A 26654-nucleotide genomic window follows, 5' to 3' on the forward strand; every position below is an offset into this window, starting at 1 on the left:
AACTGACACGAGGTTGCTCTAACTTGAGTAGAGGTTTTGAGTTTGAGTCCCTGTTGAATGTCTTAAATATTTGGTAAGAAGAGCCTTGTACCTCATAGAGATCCTGCTCGACTGAAAATTACAAAAATAATTTTAAAATAATAAATTCGACATTTTAGACCGTGAAGGCTTAAGAAGCATGGGGGCATTTTAGGAAAGCAGCTGAAGTGAAAAGGGTGTATTTAGGTGTGGGAATGAAGTGTTTAATTTTGGCCCAGGGCATTATATTGATTATCTTGTCCAATATGAACTCATTGAAACAGGCAGAGGCAAGGCCCAAAGGCCAAACAATGGGTACATACATGTGAGAAACAATGCATGTGAGCTGAGATCAAGAGCTGTACATTACAGCTCACTGGGTACACCAAATACAGATCAAATCTAAGTATCTAACACTTAGATCATACTGTCATAGAAAAATATAGAGAACCTCCTTCCTTTACAAACTCCCATAACCAAGAAAATCTAATTAGGCTTCTTTGTAGGTTGGTGTTTAATTTGTTGCTTTCGTTGTGTTGTTTTCATTTTACTTTACTTTGTATTTAATCAATTGTTAAGAGAATATATCTCGATTTCTTTTGCATTCAATAAATAATAAATATTTGCTTTCAAAAAATAAGTCTGCAATATACTTTGGTGGTTACACTATTGGGTTCCGAAATCGTAAACTTGATCAAATTATAGGAATGCATTAGGCCTAATACTATACTATTAAGTTTACACACGTTACGAGATAACTGGAAAATACAAATTCGAATGAAGCCCAACTAATTCCCATTCCCTTCGCGCCAAAAATGAAACATTTCACGCGCCTTGCTTAAAAAACCCCTAACCGCAGCAGCAACACGCACCGCCAAGAGAGATGGCTGATGATGAAGCTTCCAGGAAGCGAAGGACCACCAGAGGCCCCGAAGCCACCGCCCGCAGCCAAGCCTTGGAGCTCCTTAAAGCCTGCCGTGGCGGTGGCCGCAGATCTGACCTCGCCGGACCCCAAATCAAGTTAGAAAACCCTATCTACGACACCGTCCCCGAAGACGAGTACAACGCCCTCCCCCTCGCCGCCAAGCGCCGCGAGCAAGCGCAAGATTTCATCGTCGATGATGATGGCCTCGGTTACACCCTCTCCTCTGAAGACGAATCCGATGGTGAAAATCTGGAGAATCCCAAGTGGAAGAAGGATCACCAACCTAAACGGCCTTCTGTTTCTTCATCATCACTCTCCGCCGCCGCAGCCGGCACGCAGAGGCTGTCGTCCATGTTCACTTCCTCGAATTTCAAGAAGAAAAGGGACGACAAGGCCAGCGAGAGCATCGTTGATGACGTTATTGCAGAGTTCGCACCGGATGAGAACGATAGGCTGAGGCGCAGAAGGGCTAAGCCATCTGCTGATTCTATTAGGGCTTCTTTGGTGTCTGGAAATTTTGCAATTGACAATGCCGAGCTAATTAGGGCTATTGAGAGCAAAGGTTGTGACTCGGGTTTAAAGCAAAAGTGCGAAAAAGAAGTAGAAGTGAATGTAAGTTCTGAAAATGTTCAGGCGCCACCACCCCTAAGTAGTGAGGGTTTGAGTGAGGATAGTGTGGTGAAGGATATTGAGATGGAAGAACGACCAGCTCCGAAAAAGGAGGTTTTCACTTTGAATGCGAAAGTTACACGAGAGGAGGATTCGGCCGCGTTGAGTGCTACTGCCGGTTGGCAGGAGGCAAAGAGTAATGCTGGAGGAGGGGAGATCAATGCTGCTGTTTCGAAGGATGATTTGTCCGCAGAATTGAGTTTAGAGGCAGATGGATCGCTGCCATTTTACATACTAGATGCCCATGAGGAGTTTTATGGAGCCAATATGGGAACCATTTATTTGTTTGGGAAGGTAGTTTTGTGGTTCTGAATTTCTATTTTTGATTGTTGAGTTCCCTTGCAACTAATCTTATAATTTGCTCTATGCTACCCACTGCCTCATTTTATAGTCTCCTAAGAAAGCATATTGTTCACAATTAAGTATATCATGACATTTTATGTCTCTTGCCCCGCTATTTGTTGCTCTCTTATTGTGCCCCTATTATTGTAAACATCGTCTCACAGCCAGTGATACTTCTTAATTGTTTGCTCTTAGAGTATAAGCTTTTTTCCTCTATTCACATGATGCTTATTCTCATATTTAGTTAACTTGAATCTAATTGAAGTACCTTTCGATTCACAATGCATGATGCTGCATATGTTTTCCTTCACTCATAATATGTTAGTTTTCTAGTGTCCTTTTTTTTTCCCGTTGATGTGAAACAGTCAGTTTTTCATTTCTGCCAATGAGTGCCTTACTTGAATGAGGGAAATGGCATTGACTGTTAGCATTTTGGTTAGGTGAAAACAGGGGATTTGTATCAGAGTTGCTGTGTTGTTGTGAGGAACATGCAGAGATGTGTCTACGCAATCCCTAGCCGTCCTTTGCATTACACTGATGAGATAATGAATCTTGAGAAACAAGTCCAAGAGTCTCGAATTTCTCCTGCAGATTTCCATAAAAAACTGCAAGTAAGTTATTACTTTGTTGACACCTGGTTTAAATTTATATCATATTTTTGTTATTTTCATTTAGCTTGAATTCTTCCCATATTTCTGCCACCCTGGGGTTTATACGTTCTGTGTTCTTTTTTCTTTTAAAATTTTAGGATTCTGTATCTGATATAAAGAATGAGATAGCAAGACATCTTGTGGATCTGAACGTTTCTACCTTTACCATGGTGCCGGTTAAGGTTTGCTGAATAAAACATTCCAATGTCTTCAATGCATGAATGAGTTATGTGATGCTTTTCTGCTATATACATTTATTGCTGCTCTTTCTGTTCTGATTTTGCCTGTTTTTGCAGAGAAAATATGCATTTGCACGAACTGATATTCCAACTGGTGAAAATTATGTGGTGAAAATAAATTATCCGTTCAAGGTACATTATTAAGTCTATTATTGACATTATCAATCAAAAGAGAGAGGGAGAGAAGAATGTCAAACTATATATTTGATATTTCCACTTGTTGACGTTAAAGACTTATGTAAACACTAAAGCTGCCTCCTCTCCTGTTAAAAATTATTTTCTAAGGATAGAGCATGATCTTGTTATGCAGGTATAATTTGTTTTGATCTTTACAATATTTTAATCACTGCAGGATTCAGTACTTCCTGTAGACCTCAAAGGAGAAAGTTTCTGTGCTCTTTTAGGGACTCATTGCAGGTATTATAAGCATTCAGATTTCAGAGACTAACCTGTGTGATGTTCTGGATATTATGAGATCAAGCAACTTGTAGGAAAAAATTTTGTTTTCACAAGTGATTATTATGACCTTTTGTGATGATACTTAAAATCTCTTTTCAATGGTGGCATTCTGGTTCAGTAATTCTGGACATTTAAACCTGTCATGCATCAGGGAATCCTTGAGGAATTATTTTGACAGAACCCTGGAGATTTAATTTTGCAAAGATAATTAATGTCTCAGTAAATATGCATTTGAAATACTTGCCTGACACATGAGTTGATTTTTTTTTTTGGGTGTGAGGAACTAACTTAATTCTAGAAAGTAGAAAGTATGGAACTTCTTTATTGGTGATGAAAGTTGTAACCTTCTCGAAATGAATTCTGTATTTTAAAATTTAAATAGCTGAGCTGCAGGGAAGGGCTTTCCAAAATGCTTTGTTGGCTCTAAAATCTTTTAATTGTGCTAAGAGTGGTTGTAAATTGAATTATTATTGTCTGTTAGAAAATCTAGTAGCCGACCTCGCTTAGTGAGATAAGGCATTTGTTGTTAGAAAATCTAGTAAACTGACTGTATCACCATTCACCACTTGCAGGGCACTCGAGCTTTTTTTGATTAAAAGAAAGATAAAAGGGCCTTCATGGCTACAGGTTTCAAACTTTTCTACACGCTCAGCTTCTCAAAGGGTGAGATTCTTAAGTTGGACATCTACTGGAAGTAATGTCTATGATATTGAGCCCGTTTAGATCCAGACCAAAAAGCACTTATTGGAGCTTCTTGACTAAAATTGCACTTAAAATGCTCTGATAAGTGTTCTTTGGTCCACTTCCAAACCGGCTCATTGTCTTCAATTCTATGTAGAGGGGTACCTTTTTACCTCTTTTTTTAATCTTAGCTTCTTTATGCTCGCAGGTTAGCTGGTGCAAATTTGAAGTGACTGTTGACTCTCCTAAAGACATAAGGATTTCTCCACCTTCCTTAAAAATCACTTGCGAGATACCTCCTGTTGTTGTCGCGGCGATAAACTTGAAAACCACCTATGAAAAGCAGAACATAAATGAAATTGTATCCGCATCCGTTGTCTGTTGCCATATGGTCAAGGTTGTTTAGAGTGCTTTTTTAGTGTTTGGATTTCTAGCCATCACTTTGATTTTGTTACACACTGTGTAGTTTATCTTTTCTCATGAGTTGAAGTGCACTAATATGTGTATGCCCATGTGTGCACGCTTCTAAATATTAACACATTTGTATATACAAATCTATTTGTCAGAAAGAGTTGATTTACTTTCAATATTCTTATCGAGTTTGAGTATGGCTGACAGCATTATTGAATATTTGCCACTTTGTATGTTAGATATTTCTTTGCACATGATAAGAATATTCAGAGCTACATAAATACATTTTGAACTCGAAAGTTATCTTAAATTTTTGGTTATGATACCAAACTAATGCTTATTGCATAGATGAGTTCAGTTTATGAAAAACCCAAATATTTTATTTGATTAATGTTATTGTTGATGTATATGGATGTTCAAAATATGTAATATGGTTTCAACTTAGTCTCATGTTCTCTCATCATTGACATTAACCTATGCCAATACAAAACATGAAGTTTCAAGAAATCATACTCAGTTTTATGTGTTTAAATATTCAGGCTGACGTGATATTTATTTGTAAGGTATTATTCAACGAACAATAAAAATACAGTTTTAATTTGTTTCTTTTGAACTTTTGGCAATTTGTTGGAACTTATGGTGATTGCAGGTAAACTGAATTCTTAATTTAGCATGCTCGTGCTTATAAAAAGTCCGACAGTTGGGCTTGACTAGGCTTGTTGGTAAATCATCTGAGCTGATACAATGGGCATTGTTGTGAATTTTTTGTATTTCACAAAGCTTAAAACAAAAAGAAGCTTGACTCAACACTTTTTTAGAGTGTGTGTAAATGTGAATTTATGACCTTGCTGGCTGCTTGAATATAATTATCAACTTTTAAGATATTTACTGGTTATCAACTAATGTGGAAATATGATCAGCAGTAACCTTTCCTGTTTGACTTTTTAGATTGACACTCCTATGTTGGCTTCAGAGTGGAAAAGTCCTGGAAAGCTTACCCATTTTACTGTTATTCGTCAACTTGATGGAAATGGATTTCCTCTGGGATTCAATAAGGAGGTTAGGGACAGAAACACAAAAGCAGGGTCCAATGTTGTGTATCTTAAAAACAGGTAGAAACTTTTGATATGTTGCTAGTAGTTCTCGAGTGTTATCCTTTGACTTTAATAATATTATGTTATCCTAAACTAGTTCATTTTTTTCTTGAAAATTATATGCTTGCTTCTAGGGCTGACCTCTGACCTATGTATTGACTTTTCTTACAGTGAAAGTGCTTTGTTAGATTGTCTGATGTTAGAATTACACAAGTTGGATAGTGATGTCCTTGTTGGACATAATATTTCTGGACTTGACCTGGATGTCCTTCTCCACAGATCCCAGGTGGGAATTTTAGCTTAAACAGTTTATTTTCATTTATATTCTATATCGCCTTTTCACTCGGAATAGTAACAAAATGAGAAATAATTGGTTTGAACAATTACATCACTCATATATTCCTAAGGTAAAAAATAGTATGAAAATTACCTGAAGACCAAAATTACTTTGTTAGAGGCTTAAAGCTGAGTAAGATGGATATGTTTGGAAGATGACTTGTTCAAAATGCAGCTTCAGACCATATTAAATGGAGTATTAGAATTCACGTGGGGGTCTGAAATTTGTTGTTTGATTTTTTGAGCTCAACAACTTCAATTTTTTTCCTGAATTTCCAAATACGTTCCTGGTTTTGTTTTCATCATATGTGGAAGGAAGTGGCTCTGTGGCTGTCATTGTCCTAGAACTGTCCATACATATAAATTCTTTTATGTGTAGAACATTATGCTTTTCAAAATCAACAATCTGCTGCTTTCCATCCAACCTGCATTTTACACTTTGGACGAGCTGTTGCACCTGTGCAGGCTTGCAAAGTACCGAGCAGCAAGTGGTCTAAATTAGGTCGTCTCAACCGTTCTACGATGCCTAAGCTTTACAGAAGAAGAAAAACCTTTGGTTTTGGAGTTGATCCTGGTATCATGTCTTGTATTGCTGGTCGGCTTCTTTGTGATACCCATCTGAGTTCCCGTGATCTATTAAAGGAGGTAAAAAATTTGCTCAGAAACCTTGCATAGCAGGAATTTAGTTTTTTTATTCTTACTAAGTACTAACTTATCTACATTGATCTTACCAGGTTAGTTATTCCCTAACTCAGCTTGCAAAAACACAGCTGAACAAGTTTCGGAAGGAAGTTGCTCCACTTGGCATTCCAAAAATGTTCCAAACAGCAGAGTCCCTAATGGAGCTTGTAGGTGCCAGTGTTCTCAAACAGCTTTTTCTTTTAAATTGTTGAGAAAACTATTTGAAGTGCCTCATTGTGCAGGTCAAGCGTTGATTCCTTTTTCAAATGATAAACATCTCATTTTATGGACACTTTTTTCCCAATTATGATTTTCTGTATCCCTAAATATGGCATTTGTAATGGTTGTTGAATCTTTGCGCTAATTTTCCTGTACTTGTTGACATTAACAGTGGTCTGAACCTGATAATGCTTGTGGGCTAACTATTTGATGTGTTTAAACTTATAGTGAGACATAGGTAGGGATCAGCACTATGGAATGTCTAAAGATTATAATGAACAATGCAGAGTTTGCTGACTTCAGAATTAAAATTGAAAAGTTATCTGGTCTTCTCAACTTGTCTTGAATCTTGATATTGTTTTGCAAAGTTGAACAATGGACCAAACAACTTACCTTTGCCATTTGGAATGCTTGATTGATTGAACTTGATAATTAGTGTATATGCTTTTGTGCTGGTTGTCATAGTATTCTTGATTTGGTCAGATTGAACACGGTGAAACAGATGCATGGTTGTCTATGGAACTCATGTTTCATTTGAATATTCTTCCGCTCACACGTCAGCTGGCTAATATAAGTGGTAATCTGTGGGGAAAAACTCTTCAGGTGAGCCCTCATAGCATTTATTTGCTTGCTTTCTTAATTTGATATTGGACATGGCATAGAAGTTGGAGGCTTATGTCTAATGTTTTCCATTTCAGGGCGCTCGTGCACAAAGTGTGGAGTATCTTTTGTTGCATGCTTTCCATGCAAAGAAATATATTGTGCCAGACAAGTTTTCAAATCATGCAAAAGAAACAAAATTGACAAAACGCAGAGTAACTCACGGTGTTGATGATGGCAACTTTGATGAAGCAGATATTGATGATGGAATTGGAAACTACCATAACGATGCTTCTGAAAGTATTCAGAAGAAAAGCAAGAAGGCTTCTTCCTATGCCGGGGGGCTGGTTTTAGAGCCAAAGAAGGGTCTTTATGACAAATATATATTGCTTCTGGACTTTAATAGCCTTTATCCTTCTATCATTCAGGTTGATAACATTCTCTCTAAAATATGCTTTGTTTTAGTGTCACTTTCATTCTACCTCGACACTGTCTTCTTAATTTACTTATCTACTTTGCCTCTAAATAGTCCGTTTGTACTATTTGCAACTTAATAATGAATTACAGGAATACAATATCTGCTTCACAACCGTTGAAAGATCTTTGGATGGATCTTTTCCTTGTCTACCTTCTAGTAAAACAACTGGAGTCTTGCCAGAGGTAAAATTGCACGGACACAAGCCACTTTGTCTTTTGAATCTTTTTCCATGAATTTTAGGACTTGTAGATTGTTTTGATTTATGTATGTTGTTTCCAAAAATATTTAAACATGGTGTTTTTCAATATGGTGCTCCCTAATTTAATGCATTGCAGCTTTGGCTAGTTAGTCATTTTTTTATCAGAGCATGGAAATTGTTATATTATCAAGGTCTGATTGCATAAGAGTTGGGGATGCGTTTATGCTAAAATAGTTTCTATTTCGTTGTGTGTGGATAGATATTCTAGAGCCTTCCTAATCTTGTTTGTTTCTACCTTAGCTTCTCTTTTTATTTCTGTGACCAGCTTTTCAGTGTGGATTTGTCAAGTTTAGTGTTTGAAAATCTACTAAATCAGAAAAGGACTCACATTTGGGTTGCTATGATATGACTGTTAAATTGAAAGTTGATCTGGAAGGTGGTGAAAAATTGACCTGATAAAGATGATCATTCAGTGTTGTCCTGGTTGGAGTTGGGGATATGTGAGACAGAATCTTAGGAATTTCACGTACATATACAGAGCTTAAATTTCAAATTCACAATTTTGGGCTAAAAATGCTGCTAAAAATAACTTAAAATTTTAATTGTTCTTGTTTTGAAACATAACAGATCATGATAAATCATTTAAATATCTCCAAAAAATACTGTATTGGAATTTCTTATCAAAACTCACATCTTCTGTACCAACGCTGACCTAGAATGGCACCTCCAACATCCTTGAATATTTATTTGGAAGACTTCATGTTGATCAAACTTGTATATCTGTTTTCATATGGTTTATCAATGCATTAGAAATTTGAGATGGTTTTGTAAAGTATACATGGGCAATTTTCGTTCCCCTCATGGAGGCTGCTGAGATTCGATGCATATGTATATTTTTAACTTTTTGTTGTGCTAGTTGCTGGAAAATCTGGTTGAAAGGAGGAAAATGGTAAAGTCATGGATGAAGGCTGCATCTGGTCTTTATTATCAGCAACTGGAAATTCGGCAACAAGCACTGAAGCTTACTGCAAACAGGTTTGTTTGATTCTTTTCTTGCCTCCAGTTCTACTGCCCAAATAGGTATTTCATTCTTCTTTCTTTATGTAAAACCTTATGCTGCATGGTGCAGTATGTATGGTTGCCTGGGATTTTCCAATTCCAGATTTTATGCAAAGCCACTAGCTGAGCTCATAACCCTACAAGTAAGAACATATGCTTGCTTATTCAGCATAGCCAGTGATTCCCATACTATCAAATATAATTGCGAACACATGCATTTTCATTTACATGGCTGATGATTGTACAGGGAAGGGAGATATTGCAGAGTACTGTTGATCTAGTTCAAAATAACTTGAATTTAGAGGTTATTTCTACTGGACTTCATTTTGTGTATTAAGGGATTTAGTATTTATGAGAATTATTTCACTTAACTGGTTGAGAATATTAGCTCTTAATTGTTGTACTGTCTTCTATTTTATAGGTGATCTATGGCGATACTGATTCAATAATGATTTACAGTGGGCTAGATGATATTGGGAAAGCAAAGGCATTAGCTGGAAAAGTTATTCAAGAGGTAAGATTTAACTATTAGATGTGCGAAGCTCCTTTCAACCTACGTAATAAACTCATGGTCATTGGGTTGGAGTTGATTTTGACCTCTGCTCTAATCTTGTGCAACATGGCATGTTAGAGCCAGAGCCAGGTTTCCAGCCTTGTTATTCCCCCTATGAAATATATTTGATTTTTTTATTTGGACTTCAAATTTATAGAGCATTTTAAATTTTAAATATTCATATTTCTTGGATATTGACATAAGTGACAGTGGGTTCTTTTATGGGATGTAGAGTTGGACTCCTGCCATGAGGTCTTACCATGTTGGTTGCACTATTTACTATTATAGATGATTTTTGGCATGTTTGCATGTATAAAGAATGCATGGTGGTCTTCCTTCCTAGTTTTCTTTATTCATCCAAAATTCGTGATATGTGATTCCTCCTTGCATTTATCATCAGGTCAATAAGAAATATAGGTGCTTGGAAATTGATCTTGATGGTTTGTACAAGAGGATGCTCCTTCTTAAGAAAAAGAAGTATGCTGCTCTAAAGGTGCAGTTTAAAGATGGAAGTACCCCATATGAGGTATACTTACTCTCTTTTTTTATTACCTAACATTGGGAAGAACAGACCAGTGAGATTAATGTATGCTGCAGGTTATTGAACGTAAAGGTCTTGACATTGTTCGTCGTGACTGGAGCTTATTAGCTAAAGAATTGGGAGATTTTTGCTTGACTCAAATTTTGTCGGGAGGGTATGTTATTACTTTCACGGTTTCACCCAATCTGGCTATTGTAGACGCGGATTCACTCACTTATCTAGTAATTGATACTTAATAGCACGGCTCCCATGCTTTCAGGTCATGTGAAGATGTGGTTGAATCAATTCACAGCTCTCTCATGAAGGTAAATTGTGATATCTTGCAGCATCATGCATTTGTTTATAAACAACCTATCATGGGATTGGGGAATTCAATTGGAAGATGCTTAAGGGCGTAGGGTAGGGATCTGAACACCTTGCTGATGAGTAGAATGAAATTGGAGGATGGTCTGATACCCAGAATGCCTTGCTGCATATCCAAATTTGATTGTATTCGTCATCAGTGGATGTTCCGGAGTTGGTTTTTGTTAACTGTCTAATTAATTATCAATATTAGGAGAGGGCGTCGAAGTTTTTTGGGAACTATATTCTATTCTATTTTGCCCTTCATTCGAGGTTTATTTATCCTGCAAACTGAACAATAATTTTAATACAGGTGCAAGAGGAGATGAAGAACGGTCAAGTACCATTGGAAAAATATGTCATCACAAAGACATTGAATAGTCCTGATGCCAAAAGCCAGCCACATGTTCTTGTGAGTCCAAGTTATTTGAACTTTTCTTTTATGTGAAACAGTCTGATATATGTTTTCTTTTGATCTACTAAATTCTGATGAAGCCTTTGATTAACATACAGGTGGCACAAAGATTGAAGCAGCAAGGTTACTCCTCTGGTTGCTCTATTGGTGATACCATCCCTTATGTAATTTGCTATGAGCAGGTTTGTCATTAAGTTGCTCCCAATGATAGGCCAAATGGTGCAACTTTGAAAATATTTTATTTGCATTGGTATTTGATGTTTTGCCATATATGCTGTCTCTTGTCTTAATATTTTTAGTTTGTTCTGCTTTGAGTAGGGTGGTAGTTCAGGCAGTGCAACGGGTATTGCTCAACGTGCCAGACATCCTGACGAACTAAAACAAGAACAGGGGACATGGCTAATTGACATTGATTACTATTTATCACAGCAGGTGTTTGATACATTAGCATCTTATTCTGTAAATAACAATGATTGGCAAAGTACTGTACCCTGCTTGAGTATTTTCATTTTTCTCTTACAGATTCATCCCGTGGTATCACGTCTTTGTGCACCAATTCAGGGCACAAGCCCAGAAAGACTGGCTGAGTGTTTAGGGCTTGACACATCAAAGGTAAAACTTAGTTCTTGCTTTGTCTCGGCATTCAGAGAATCAGGTAATGTTTGAACTATCGTTATATATCATAGTTCTCCTGAAATATCCAAACTATATTTTTTCAGTTTCAACATAAATCAAGCGAAGCTTCAAGTGTTGATCTTACAAGCTCACTCATGTTTGCTGCTGATGACCAGGAGAGGTACATCTTGTTTCTTAAATTTGTGCCATTAATTGTTAAGTGCGCACATTTGCTACCAATGCTAATTTGGAGATAGGCACACAATTTTCTCTCCCCCCCCCCCCCCCCAATGTTTACTAACTTCTTGCCAAGATTTAAGCTAGTCGTAGAATTTTATTTTGAAGTTTGAGCTTCTTTATCTATCTTTATATTTGTTAATTTTTTACTGATGGGTTTCCCTACCACTAATTATAATTAATGGATTGAATTTGATAAAATTAATTGCAGGTATCGGGGATGTGAGCCGTTGGTCTTGTCATGCCCCAGCTGCTCTGGTACTATTGACTGCCCACATGTGTTAAAATCCAGTGAAAAGCCATCCAGTTCAGGCACGGAGGAATCTGACTATAATTTTTGGCGTAAGCTTTGCTGTCCTAAATGCCAAGAAAATGGGGGTGGTAGAATTTCTCCTGCAATGATCGCCAATCAGGTTTAACAAATTTCAAAGGCCTCTGAAATTATGTTGTTTATCTGCATTTCAGCTAGGAGGGTTTTTACACTGCTTTCAGATCATGGATCATCTTCTAAAATAGATTAGTGTAGTGACATTTATTAACATGTTTGTTGATTTTAGTAAGCATAGAATATTGTTCCTGATTATCTTCTTATATAGTTCATCATACTTAATATCAGGTCAAAAGACAAGCAGAGAAATTTGTTTTAATGTATTATAGAGGTTCATTAATGGTAAGTCACCTCTCTAAAGTATATTATGAAAATTCATAGCCTGTGAAAATTAGATGTCACCAACCTAAGCTGATTTTGCATCCAGTGCGACGACGAGACGTGTAAGCACACAACGCGAAGTATCAGCCTTCGGTTGGTTGGTGATTCTGAAAGCGGAACTGTTTGTCCAAATTATCCTCGCTGCAATGGGCGACTCTACAGAAAGGTTTCACTCAATAAACCTGTTGATTATAACTAGTTTTTTCATATATCTAATTTATATTGAATGAAATTTTAATGCGTTGGTTTTATGAATTCACTGACCAAATATTTGTTCAATTTTCCAGTACACTGAAGCAGACTTGTACAAGCAACTCTCATATTTCTGCCATGTATTCGACACTGTTAGTTGTATAGATAAGGTACTCACTAAATGTTACGAGGAGATTGCAAACAATTCAGATTTTAAACAGAATTTGTTAACTGTGTTGTTAATTATTAATAATGTTTTTGCTGGTTCATGTTTATAATTTTGCAGTTGGAGGCAAAATCTAGGATAACGGTAGAGAAAGAGTTGATCAAAATTAGGCCGATAGTTGATCCAATAGCATCAACAGTACAGAAGATCAGGGACCGTTGTGCCTATGGTTGGGTGAAGTTGGAGGACCTGACCATTACAGCATAATTTGCAAATTTGATGCTTGCTTAATTTGGTTTGTATAATCCAGCATAAGTGACGAAACAGTTTGACACAACACCTTGTAAATTTCCACTATTATACGTTAGATACGGTTTCTACTTTCAATGTAAGTTCGTAAGCGACATACTCTCAGTACTGCCAATTATACTATGGACTATTTTGGCATTGTAAAAAGCTTAGTCCACACAAAATCTCAAGCACAATATCTGCCAGATAGACACATTAACAGTTCCTCTCTATTATAGTGCCAAACATGCTAGAATTTAAGATGTTTGATAATGATACCTTGTTGCATCAAATCCTCCAATATAACAGTATTTTGATGCCCCTACTTCACCATCAGGCCCTTTCATTCAAAATAACCTTATGTTGATGAATGTTGAGAAAGAAAGAGTTCCTAAATCTACTCACCATTTTTTTCCAACAAGACCTTTAACCTGAGCCCTTCGTACTCCAAATTTGAGTAGAGTTTTTTATTTTCCAGCAACAAAACGATGCCATGCAGCGTTAGTAGAAGATGTTATGAATGATATGATTGGATAAGAATAAAGAAATAAATAAAAGTGATGTGTAAATAAAATGAAAACATAATAGTAGTGTGAATGAGTGATACTTTTATAAACTATGAAGTCTCTTTGTATATGCTCTAATTGTTACTAACAATTATAGGAAGAAGTACTGTAGTTAATTTGCATGGAATAGATACGAAGTGCTAACTGTGATTTTAGGCTCATGCGTTGCAGAGTTTATATACAACTGTTATTTTATCATGTGCATGTGGGGTGCACAAAAAAATATAATTTAAAAATATTTAAGAATTTAATGGATATGCACTGTCACCAGAGGACAGTTCGGAAGAAGGGAGGTAATTTGATTTTCAAACTGGATTTAGAGAAAGCTTATGACAGAGTTGACTGGAGGTTCTTGAGAGAGACTCTTGTTGCTTTTGGATTTCCTATGATGATTGTGAATTTAATTATGAGTTGTGTGTCAGTCTCTAAGCTTTCGCTCTTGTGGAATGGAGATCGGTTGCCTTCCTTCTCAGCTAAAAGGGGGCTCCGACAAGGGGATCCTCTTTCCCCCTATTTGTTTGTCTTGTGCATGGAGAGGTTGAGCTCAGCTATTTCCACGGCAGTGTTGGATGGGAAGTGGGATCCTGTTTGTACGGTTCGAAATGGGCCAGGGTTGTCTCACCTCTTTTTTGCGGATGACGTTCTTCTTTTTGTGAAAGCAAAGAATAATCAGGTGAGGCCATTGAAGGACTTGTTGGATACCTTTTGTAGAGCGTCAGGCCTCAAGGTTAGTGAGGCAAAGTCTAAGATTCTGGGGTGTAATGGGCTCTCTAATCAGAAAAAATCTCGGCTGGCTGATATCGCAGGGATCCAGTTTACTTCTGACCTTGGTAAATATCTGGATTTTCCTATTTTCCAACGACGGGTGACAACGAGGGACTTTGATTACATTTTTGATAGAATTAACTCGAGGTTGGCGGATTGGAAGTGTAAGCTCCTGAATAGAGCTGGTCGTATCACCCTTGCTCAGTCAGTTGTTTCGGCCATGCCGACCTATTGTATGAGTCAGGTTTGGATCCCGCAGGGAGTCTGGGACAGGTTGGATTCGGTTATTAAAAATTTTATTTGGAAAGATAGAACTGGTCGTGGCTTGAACTTGGTGACTTGGGATAGAGTGGCTCGCCCAAAGCGTATGGGTGGTTTGGGTTTGAGGAAGGCTAGGGACCATAATGTCGCATTATTGGGGAAGCAGGTTTGGCAGCTTGTGTTGGTGAAAGACAAACCGTGGGTGGACATTATGAGAGCTAATTATTTCTCTCGTGGTTCTTTCCTGTCTGCTGATGACACCTCAGGGTCTCCTGTTTGGCGAACTTTTTTGAAAGCTCGTAATGTCCTCAAGGCTGGGTTCGAGTTCAAAGTGGGTGACGGGTCTACTTCGTTCTGGTTTGTGCCTTGGTGTACCCCGTTCCCGTTGTGTCAAACTGTTTTATATGTGGACATTCATGATGTCGAGATGCGTATCTGTGATGTTTGGGACAATGGAGTGTGGCGGTTTGAGCGGTTGTGGACTGTTATTCCAGAGCCTATTATTGATTGTATCAAGGGTTTTTCGGTGAGAATAAACTCTCATGTTGTAGATGGGACTCGTTGGAAGGGCCATGTTTCTGGCATCTACTCCACTGCATCTGGCTATGATTGGATGCTTCAGCAGCGAGCTATTCAAGACCCTGGTGATGTGGCAGCTGTGGTGTCTTGGGGATGGATCTGGCGGCTGAAGGTTCCTTTGAAGTGCATTGTTTTTGTGTGGTTAGCGTATCAAGAGGCTCTACCAACGAATGCTTGTCGATTCCGTCGAGGGATGGCGCCTAATGCTACTTGTGTAGTGTGTAACGCTGGGGAGGAGAACGTGCTACACTGCCTTAGAGATTGCCAGCAAGCTCGTCGTGTTTGGCGTCATATGGGATTTGCCACAGCAGGAAGCTCTTTTGCGATTGCAGACTCGAAAGCATGGCTTCGTGATGTGTTGAAGGAGAATTCTCCGTTGGTTATGTCGACGTTATGGTGGGTGTGGCGGCTGCGTAATGTCTGGTGCATGGAGGGTAAGTCGATTCCTTGGCAGGTGTTGGGAGGTAATATTTTAGCTATGTCTGATGATATAGCGCATTGTTATGCAGTTGAGGTTGATGTGCCTCTGCATACTCCTCGGTTAGTGCGATGGACGGTGGGTCTTGCGGATTGTGTTGTGCTGAATGTAGATGGAAGCGTTCATGGGACTCCACAACATGGTGGTTTTGGGGGGTGCTTCAGAACTATGCACGGGGAGTGGCTTAGTGGTTTCTTTGGCTACCTGGATGAGTGTTGCATTCTACATTTGGAGCTTCTTGGCATGTTCCATGGTTTATCTCTTGCATGGGAGCAGGGGTATCGAATTGTGGAGTGTCAATCCGACTCTCAAGACGCAGTGACTCTTGTCAAGTCCATGCCGTCTTCTTGTAATCTTTTTGCCGCTTTAGTGTGGGATATTAAAGACCTACTAAGCAGGGACTGGATTGTGGAGCTTCGACATACTTTACGTGAGGGGAATGCTTGTGCGGATATGTTGGCTAAGCATGGTGCGGATCAGAATGATGACTTAGTAATAACCGAGATCCCAATTGCGGGGTTAGGAGTGCTCTTGTTGGCTGATGCGTGTGGTGTCTCCTTTGTGAGACCGTAGTGTTTGTTTTCTTTAAGGCAATGTACCAAAAGTGTAAAATAGTTTTACACTGACATCCAATTGAATTCCGCCAAATAAGCAAATATGTTTTTATTTTAATTAAAATTAAAAATGAATGTAACTCTCTCTCCTACGTGGCAACCATTGATTGGATGTCAGTGTAAAACTATTTTACACTGACGGTGCATATCCATTAAACTCAATATTTAAACTGTGAGACCATGTTGGGTGATGATTATCTGGCTTTATGAGTTCTTCTGGGGGGAGGATGCTTTTCGTGCAGTTTACTGAGGCCTTGGCTATGTCCGTGATTTGGGATACAAAGATGTTGTGTATTACTTTGATTGTTTGAAGGTTGTAGAGATCATTATGCATAATAGAGCTAGAAGTTAAAAATGATTGGTTTTGAGACCTAATATCCAACGTTAGATCGAGAGGTTATGAATTGAGATTGGATTGTGTCTATACCCCACATTCCTATGGAGTGTAATGTGTGGTGACATATGCTTTGGTAAATCAAACCTCTTGGGAGAATATTTCCTTTGTATGTGGAAGTTTTATTCTTCTATTGTGAATTTAGTTTTGTAGATTTGTCTTTTATTTTCCAAGTTGTAAAAAAATTATTATTAAATATATTTTAATTTTTAAATAAAAATTTGATATCCATTTAAAACAAATAATTTATAAAATTTAATTTCAAATACAAATATTATCAGTTTTAATTAGGAAATTTATGAATTTTATTTAATAAATTTTTCAATAAAGTATTAAAACTTGAAATTCGAAAATATTTAAATTTTACTTAAGTGAATCTCGCATTCGTATATGATATTAAATTATTTAATCATAGGAAGCTTAACAATACACAGTAACACACTATTTATTTCAATATTTTATTGGTTGATATTAAAACTAATTACACAAACTAAAAAGTAATTCCCACTTTTTTTCTTAAAACAAAAGAATTATTATTGCTAGATATTCTTGAGAAATCCCTCTCAAAGATGGAATTGCAACCACCGATAACTCAGGCGGGAGAATCAAATATTGTTAAGCACAGCCCATATAGATCAACATTTCTAAAGCAGCCTTGATTTGCAAGGGTGCTTGCTGCTAATTCTTACCTAATGAACATTGAATAACTTATAAAAAAGCTCCAATTCATAGTCACATCTACAATATTCACACGAGCTAATATCATCTTCGTCATCATCGTCTAGTAATACCCATCTATCTCTTGTCACTTTCCATCCTTTACATGCGCTCTTGGAGTTACATAGGGGGCTCTGATTGCGCCTCAACATTCCATTATTTTTCCACATAAAGTTCAATAAGTGTTTCACTTTGTTTCTGGAGCCCACAACACACTTGGACTTCCTCAAAAAACGTATATACTCAAACCCTTGTTTTCTCAATTCATCATCTTCAGAGCATAGCGAAATCATACCACACACATATTTTGCTTCCTTATAACCATTTTCAGCTGCTATCTTCAAGATCCCGAGACCATCAATCTTCTCATTTGAATAGTCAAAATATTTTCGCAATCCTTCTCTGTGCAAACTCTCCATGTTTCCACATTCCCTACAACGAATCAAGAACTAGGTTACTTTGTCATTAGGAAGCCACTGGATTAACGGAAACTTGTCCAAAGATGCTTTTTGCAAAACATAGTTATTTTCAGCAGCGTCAAGAAAATCCTTGCAACACATTTTCATGGCGTGAAAGTCGATGGAGGAGTACTACTGTGAGGCCACAGTTGCAACCACCTCTACTAATAAGTCTCTTGGAAGTGTTTTCAGGGTAAATGTTGAGTAGGGACCTTTACGAGTGCATCTTCTTTTGCTCCTTCTCCTCTTCACTAATTTTGAATAAGTTTGCTGTGGTGGTTCTTGCTCAACATGAATAGCTGCACGTACGTGCTCTTCGAACATATGTATTCGGTGGGAAACTATCTGAAGAACCGTCACCTCAAGTTCTAACCATATCTATAGAAAAATAATTTAAAATAGTTAAAAACGATCGTATATAAATTAAGCATTCAAACAATATATAAAATCCTCATAAATATATCTCGATTTAAAGCCACCGGGTTCTAATTTCACGTATGTACATTGTAATGTTCTGAAATTTAGATTCTGGTAGTTAAGTTTAATCTTAATGACACAAGACTGCTTCTAGTTTCTGGTACATTAGAATTCATACCGAAAATCAAAATCATGAGGATATAAATAAGGTTGACAACATCTACTATTAAGTTATAGTTTCTAGAATTTTAATAGTTTCAGAAATTGGAATCAAATAGCTAAAGGTAGCTTATTGACTCAACATTACCTGATTCTTGCTCCATAACCTAAGAATACCTACCGGAGATTAGATTTTGGTAGTTGCAAATCATCTGCTTCTACAAAATATTGTTAATGGATTCTAGTTTCTACAGTTATAAAATACCTACTGAAAATTAAGTTTCAGAACTACACTATACTTGAAATGAAAATTAGGAAGATAAAGCTTCGACATATTGACGAGAGCTTTGCCTAGACTACACGCATGGATCATTAAAAAAAAAATTGACAACGAAGATGAAGGAGAGAGCTCACTGCTCACCTGACAGAAGGAATAAACTTGAAATGTAAAAGGGATGGTGAAGAGCGGGAAGAGAGGGATGATTTGGAAGAGGAAGATATGAGGGATACATGGTTAGGAAGAGATGAGTCATTATTGATACAATAGATAAATATATAATATGGTAATTCTTTTTTGAAGGAAAAATATGGTAATTCTTAATTAACAATTAAATTTTCAGCACTATTGGTAAAATATATATGTTTTAGGTTAATAAAAAAAAATTAATTCTTTATTTTGTTTACTACATTTATTCACGTACATTATTTAAAGTTAAAATTAATATAAAAGAAAAATATTTAAGAGACAAATATTTCAAATTATAAAAATGATATGTAAGAATTCGAAATTAACTACTTTCACAAAAAAAATTATTGTTAAAAAATCATATTGACATATTCTTTAATGTAATTCAAAATGAATAATTTAAATTTAATATGTAGATAATAACCATTAATTAGCTAGTTTGAATTAAAGATTTAACATACAATTCTTCTTTCCTTTCAAATGAAGATTGAGTTGAGGAAGGATGGCCGGGTTTGTTGCCTTTGTTGCACAATGACCTTTTTTTTTTTTGTTACAAGGGAAGATAAAAAAGAAAGAAACAACTAAGCGACTACATCCTGACAGAGCAGGGGCACCACTGACGATGGAGGCGTGCTCCAAACCTTCCAATCCCAATTTTCACCAGCAGCAAGCTTTGTCAAAGCATCTGCAACCATATTTTGCTCGCGAGGAACATGAGCAATGGTTACTGTCCAATCTCTCGCCAATAACGCGCGCACTGCCAAAATCTCATCACGATACCAATGATCATGAGCCTCCGAGCTGCTAGTTAGCACCTGCTGGACCTCCAAACAATCAACATAGCAAGCCACAGAACGGAAGCCAAGCTTCCATGCGTGCTCGAGCCCGAGATGAACTGCCATGATTTCTGCCTTCCAAGCACTTCCAACACCTAGAGACTTAGCAAAGCCGGAAACCCATCTCCCTATCCCATCTCGGATAAAACCACCGCTCCCCATTTTATTCTCACGCGGCTGCCAACTACCATCAGTGTAAAGAGACACCGACGTTCCGCCAAGACGGGGCACTTCATCTCCCTGCGTTGTAATCCTCCCCCATCTCCGGAACTCCTGGACATCAACTAAAATCCGCTGCAACACCTCTCCATGCTGCCATGGCTCCTGTGCAAAGACAAAAGAATTCCGCCATTTCCAAAGGTTCCATGATATAGCACATAACAGAGCGTGATCAGCGACCTGCAAGTTGGAGAAAAGCCAGTGCCTGCAGGTGGCTGCTGCTGGAACCCACGGCATGTCCCGAGCAAAGCGACTCCAAACCCAGATGGATCCCGGACAGCGGCGAAGCACATGATCAGAATCTTCCACTGCCGCCCCACAGCGAACGCAGGCCGCCGTCGCTGCACAATGACCTTTTAATGAAATTATGTTTTCGTTCAAAAAAAAAAAGTAAAGGTTTAACATACACATAAATATTAAACGGTTATTATTATTATTTTTCCATTTGTATTGACTATTCATGTTGAATCATTCTTCAAGGGTGGTAAAATCAAAACTAGTTTGAATAGACATTCAATTTATTTACAATATTTAAAGATAATAAGATCAAACTCCCAATAGATATATTAGCACTTGACAAAACTTATTTGGGATAAAAAGATAATATATTTAGTGTTTATGCTAAATAATTATAGATATTAAATAACATTTTCTTTAAGTTCAGATATTTTTATCTTAACTTTTTAGTTTTTTAATCTTAATTTAATAATAATGTGATAATATGATAAATTTTTAACTTTTTTTTACGGAAAAGTGAAGCATTCATTACGAATTAACCGGAGAAAGTCCAAAATAATACAAGTGGTAAATAATTATATAGATGACTGATCACAAATCTTTCCTTTTTAACTCTTTTTTTAACGATCTTTTTTAACTCTTTAGTTTAATGCTATAATGTGATAACACAATAAAACTTGATCGAGTATTTGTAAAAAGAATTAATTACATTATTATTTATTCATTCATTATATACTCATAAAAACACATAATTTCATATAATAAAATAAATATTTAATATATATAAAAACTCACTATAATTTTTTTTACACTAACATTAAATGAATATTTATTACGTTAGAAAGTATATTTTAAATTTAATTAAAATTAGTTGAAAAAAAAATTAATCAAAATTATAAAAAATGTTAAGATTTCATATAAAATATGTTTACTTTACAGGATTGTTGTTAGTATAAGATATAGTGTAATTTTATTTCTAAAACATATAAGATATATATAATGTTATAAAAATGCCACATTGTTATATGGGATCTTGGCATTTTCTATTTATATTTTAACTAAAATTTAAATTTATTCTGTGACTTGAAAAACATCTATTAGATGTTAATGCAAAATAATTTTATACTAACAATCTAACATGCATATATTTTTTTTTGAACAACATGCGTATATATTTAATCTGTATTTTATCATAAAATTATGTGTTTTAATGAGTATATAATAAAATGTAGATAAATTTTATACAAATACTCCATCAAGTTTTATCATGATATCTCATTAACATTAACCTAAAAATTTGAAAAATTATATGTGATTATATATCTTTATAATTATTTACAATATCAATATATACTAAAAAGTTCAAAAAATTATCATATTATCACATTACCACTAAATTAAAATTCAAAAAATAAAAAAATTTAAGATAAAAATATGTCAATTACGTTAGAAAATGTTATGAATATCTATACAATTATTTTCAATATCAGTATGTAATAATTATATTCTATTTTTTTATAATTGGGAGGGCTGGCGCCCCACTAATAATATTCTATTTTTATCCCAAATTATTTATGCACAAGTAATCCTAATCTATTTTTTTAGATTTTAATCGTATTACCATTTAATATTATAAATAAATTAAATGTCTATTCAAACTAATTATGATAACATGGGATGATGGATGGTTTCTCTGCATCGTTTGGACCAGGCGGTGCATTCTTGGCTGAATTGCGAGCGCTAGCAACGGGACTGAGGATCGCATGGGATGCTGGGCTACGACAGGTTATGTGATATGCTGATCGATTGCTTGGAGATGGTGGACATGGTGACTACAACCGTGGATGTGCAGGATGCATGGCACAAGGATGAGGTTTTAACTGTCAGGGAATTGCTAGCTCGTGCTTGGCATACAGCAAGGGAAAATAACTTGGTGGCAGATTCCCTTGCGAAAGCTCATATGCGTGATGAACATTAAAATATGGAGACTTCCTCCCTCTTTATTTAATTGGTACTTTTAGCTCGTACAATACACGTGAAATGCAAGATTTTTAATGTAACCCTTAATTATAAATTTATATTATAAATAAAAATATTTTTTTTAAAATCGTGCATTTCACGTGTATTGCATGAGCTAAAGTACCAACTATATATAAACTCTCCCGTCAAAAAAATTATATATAAACTCGTGTATTGCACAAATATAAAATCACATGACTTTAGTATCTCTTCCATGTGGGCATATCAAGTGAGAGGAGATGTTTATAATGAGAGATGAGAGGAATAATGAATAACCCTTAGATCAAAATACACGGTTAAGATTAATCTTCTGTTTTAAACATTCACGTGACTAGTTCCAGGGGAGAAACAGTGAATTCACGCACGACTTAGCCCCTCTGTTTCTCCTCCCTCTCACACTCTACCTCTTCTCTCTCATTCTTCTCCAGGCAAACATCTCGCCGTCGGGCAGCGTCCCCTTCCATTTGTTGGGAATTCAAGTCTGAGTAAGAAGTCTCACATTGGATGATTAGAAGAGTGAGGACCACTTTATAAGTGAGAGGACCCATACACCTAATGCATTAAGGTTTTGGGTGAAAGATGTGGTGTCCAATCCACTTTGGTGTGCTCATGTAAGCCCAATGTGATGATCCCCAGTTTATCCTCTTGCGGCCCAACAATGGTATCAGAGTCGATGGTTAGTGCGACCATGGTGACGGCTCCTTGCGTCGAAAGTCTTCCTAGCAATGGTAGCTAGGCAGCGTGTCCCGTTGATGGAGATCCAACGACGGTGCAAGTATTTGGAGGTTTCTGCTTGAGATGGACTCACACTTGAGTGAAAGATTGTTGGGAATTCAAGTGTGAGTAAGAAGTCTCACATTGGATGATTAGAAGAGTGATGAACACTTTATAAGTGAGATGACCCATACACCTAATGCCTTAAGGTTTTGGGTAAAAGATGTGGTGTCCAATCCACTTTGATGTGCTCATGTAAGTCCAATGTGATGATCCCCCGGTTAATCCTCTTGCGGCCCAACACTATTCTTGCGACGACGATGAAGCGACATCTCTGCTCCCTCCACCCTCAAAGTGTTCCGACATCTTCCAGCCCTATTTCGCTCCACCCTCCTCTCGCACAACGATCAACATCCTTTCTTCCCTACTTTCCCCCTTTCATTTTTTACATACTATTTCACATATAAAAAGAGGAATAGGGATATGGAGATAGAACGACAACAGAAAAAAATGATGATTGAAATGTCTCAAATGACATTTCAAAAGAAAGAAAGCCAATTTCTCGTACTTAAAGAAAGAAAGAAACAAAACAAAATACAATAAAACGCTGTAGAACCGCCGGCAATTCCTTTCTTAAAAACAAAGCCAATTTCTCATACTTAAAGAAAGAAAGAACATTTTTTTTTCTTAAAAACAAAACAAAATCCAATAAAAACTACATAATAATCTAAAACTGTAGAACCGCCGACAACTCCTTTCTCAACGGTTTTAACCGCCGCTAAATCTACTTACAACCGCCGTGAAAACACTGTTTTGTTGTAGTGAAGTGTTTTATATAACTAAAAATGATATACATAAAATGCACTAATTGCCCCCGCTAAATTTTTATATTTTAACATTACATGATTATATATGTGTATGTTAAATGCAACAGTACATAACCAACATTCATTAATGTTGTCTATGTCAAGTCTTGTTTTGCTGATTTTCAATCATTTGCCTGACCAGTAATTGGTCCTTGAGGTGCAGCTGAAGTGTCTTCATCGTTGACAATGGTTTCTTTTTTTTTTTGATAAGCCATTGTTGACAATGGTGATATCATGATGGATCGCCTTCTCTCTTTATTATTTGTTGAATTCAAACGGAGGAAGTATTTTTGTGCATGGCTTGCAACTTGTGTGATTGTTCTTGTCACCACGAAGTGCCTTGATATGCTTCTCCAGTCACCTTTTCCATACTTTTCCAACCTAAGAAGAAACTGCATGTGTTCATCCTCAGTCCAAGGAGTAACCCTTTCATCGTTCCTGATTATCAGATTGGTAGAGGGTTGCATGCTTAATGGGCTTCTATAACTACATCCTTTATGGGCCTCGAGTTACTAGGCCAAATATAATTAGTTAATATTATTTCTATGTTTATTTCTAGTTTGTTATTTAGATCATGTTCTAGAGTATTCTACTTTTTATGATGGTGCCACATGTAAGGTCACCTTTCATCCCTTAGAGTAGATAGTTAGTATAAGTTGTATGGTTTCCATTATGAAATATTAACAAGAAAATTGACAAAGTTTTATTTTATCTTCTTTTCTTTAGTTTTCTTTTGGTTTTCTTCCTTTGATTTTACTTGGTAGAGTTTCTCTCTACCAATTTGGTGCTTTCATTATCGATCTCTTTCCTCCATTACATCAATGGTGCTCAGCTATGATGTGTTATCATCCATCCTTGCAGCACAACAAGATCCCAGATCCATTTTCTACGCCCATTCTTCACCTTCCTACCCTGCCATTAATGGTGGATTTTCAAGACCAATATGTGCAGATCCTTGGTTCCTGGATGAAGTATCATACCAGCACACCCAGCCACCTACAATCCCACCACAACCTCCTCCCACTCATTTTGCCCAACAGATTCCATGTTCACCACCCACCTCTTCACCCACGTTGAAACTCATCAAGTTCTCTGGATCGGCTCCAAATTTTTGGCTGCTAAACACAGAGTTGTATTTCCTACAGCACCCATGGCCACTGGAAACTCGCTTTGATTTTATTGCCCTGCATCTAGAGGGATTTGCGTTGACATGGTTCCAACTGTGGCGCCACCAACTTGATTCATGGGACAAATTCCGAGAAGTGTTCAAATTTCAGTTTATCACATGCAAATTTGAGCAAAATGGAGCCAGCAGATCTGGGAAATCTTCTTCAGTGTCCAACACATTACAACCCATGACAGCTCAGGCAGTGGAATCCAATGCTACACCAATGGCGAAGCCTCAGTTTAGCACTACCAGATCTTTGTTTGAGGCTGATACAACGATGGGTCACAAAGACAACCTTGAGAAAGTTGCGAACCAGAGAGGTGATTTAGGCAATGAGCCTACACTGGTGAAGAGCTCTGTTTCCAGATCTGTGCATAGTCAACCAACCCAAGCTCTTACCTCCACTGTGGATCAGGATTCAATGGCAGTACCAGTGACTGATCCCAATACCTCATCTGGAGACAAATATGAGGAGACTTCATATGTGGACCATGACGACCCAAGGTGTGAGCACATTACGGCAGAGGAAAAGTATTCCCTGACTACACTTTCTATTGGTCACCATGTGTTTGACAAAATGCATGAGAAGAAGTTTAGGCATAACAATGTTGATGCTTATTTTGGGAAACGTTTTCTAATTGAATTACATGGAATTGTTATCACACCCTTTGATCCTGGAACTGTTCATTTACTTCCAACTTTGGGCAATGGTCACGTAGCTTCATTTGCTATTGAAGACCCAAAGTTGAGTTACCTACATCCTATTAAATTGCCCTCTATCACTCAGCCTGCTAAAGTTTTTCTCCAAATCAATCTTGGCTGGCTTGGTAGGCATTCACACTGCTTGGATTATTGGTTTATTACCGGTGCCCACACTCAGACTTCTACTAAGCATCTCATGTCAAATTGTTTCATCACAGACTTGGTCCCTTGTTCAATTTTTTCTAAAAATGGCATTGGTTCTAAGACTACACCCCAACTGTTTGATAAAATGCATGAGAGAAAACTATTTGACATAATGCATGAGTTGGAAGATAAAGAGAAACAAGTTGACTCTACTTATGCTCTTGACTCTCTTTTATTTAAGTTCTTGGCTAAACCTGGCTTGTTCATAATTTCTTTTGACCCGGGAATTTGTACTCACACTCTTAAGCTAGCATATGGGGCCTTAAATACATGTGTTGCTGGAGATTTCACATTAAATCACCTAGTGTTTGAGGAGTTGCTTGAGAAAGAGTTGGTGCAGAAAAATAATGAGGCTCAATTTGAAAAGCAAGTACATGATTATGATTACTATGACCCTGGACTTGTTGCTGTACATTCTATGTTGCCTTATGGTTACTCTTCAAATGGTGATAAGGGAGTATCATCTAGTTGTCAAGGATCTAGTATTCCTCACGCCATTCTTGGCTGGTTTTTCGATTCATGCGTTTGGCCTACACTATCTGTCAATGGCCTTTCTGATGAACTCCTTGCTGCTATGTTCACATCAGCTCAATTGGGTCATTCGTTTGATGCTGATTCAAGGCCTCAGACACTTGAATTTTTGGAACTCACGTCTGATCAGATTGCCGCTAGAAGACATGCGCTACATGAATTTTAT

General features: G+C 37.0%; 1 protein-coding gene across 1 annotated transcript; it reads left to right on the forward strand.

Annotated features, from left to right (window-relative positions):
- Positions 1 to 582: 582 nt before the first annotated feature.
- On the forward strand, positions 583 to 13449 carry LOC130740838 (DNA polymerase alpha catalytic subunit-like). Its single transcript, XM_057593547.1, has 31 exons — positions 583 to 1906; positions 2395 to 2565; positions 2703 to 2786; positions 2901 to 2975; positions 3196 to 3260; positions 3875 to 3965; positions 4192 to 4380; positions 5343 to 5506; positions 5660 to 5774; positions 6290 to 6469; positions 6559 to 6672; positions 7208 to 7327; positions 7423 to 7752; positions 7892 to 7984; positions 8918 to 9036; positions 9131 to 9203; positions 9308 to 9364; positions 9482 to 9574; positions 10014 to 10139; positions 10211 to 10308; positions 10414 to 10459; positions 10810 to 10908; positions 11010 to 11093; positions 11230 to 11343; positions 11434 to 11523; positions 11631 to 11707; positions 11975 to 12176; positions 12380 to 12433; positions 12519 to 12638; positions 12760 to 12834; positions 12951 to 13449. Exons 1-31 carry the CDS (start codon positions 902 to 904, stop codon positions 13095 to 13097), a joined length of 4470 nt encoding a protein of 1489 aa, XP_057449530.1. The 5' UTR covers positions 583 to 901; the 3' UTR covers positions 13098 to 13449.
- The last annotated feature ends 13205 nt before the right edge of the window (positions 13450 to 26654 follow it).

This window comes from Lotus japonicus, chromosome 2 (genome assembly GCF_012489685.1).
Source record: "Lotus japonicus ecotype B-129 chromosome 2, LjGifu_v1.2".
Classification (NCBI taxonomy): domain Eukaryota; kingdom Viridiplantae; phylum Streptophyta; class Magnoliopsida; order Fabales; family Fabaceae; genus Lotus; species Lotus japonicus.

Bases quoted from the DNA above. Each gene is read 5' to 3' on its own strand.
- LOC130740838 (XM_057593547.1), top strand. From the start codon at position 902: ATGGCTGATGATGAAGCTTCCAGGAAGCGAAGGACCACCAGAGGCCCC. The intron at 9,575-10,013 runs GTAAGATTTAAC...ATTTATCATCAG, and splicing joins CTGGAAAAGTTATTCAAGAG to GTCAATAAGAAATATAGGTG. The intron at 11,524-11,630 runs GTAAAACTTAGT...ATATTTTTTCAG, and splicing joins TAGGGCTTGACACATCAAAG to TTTCAACATAAATCAAGCGA.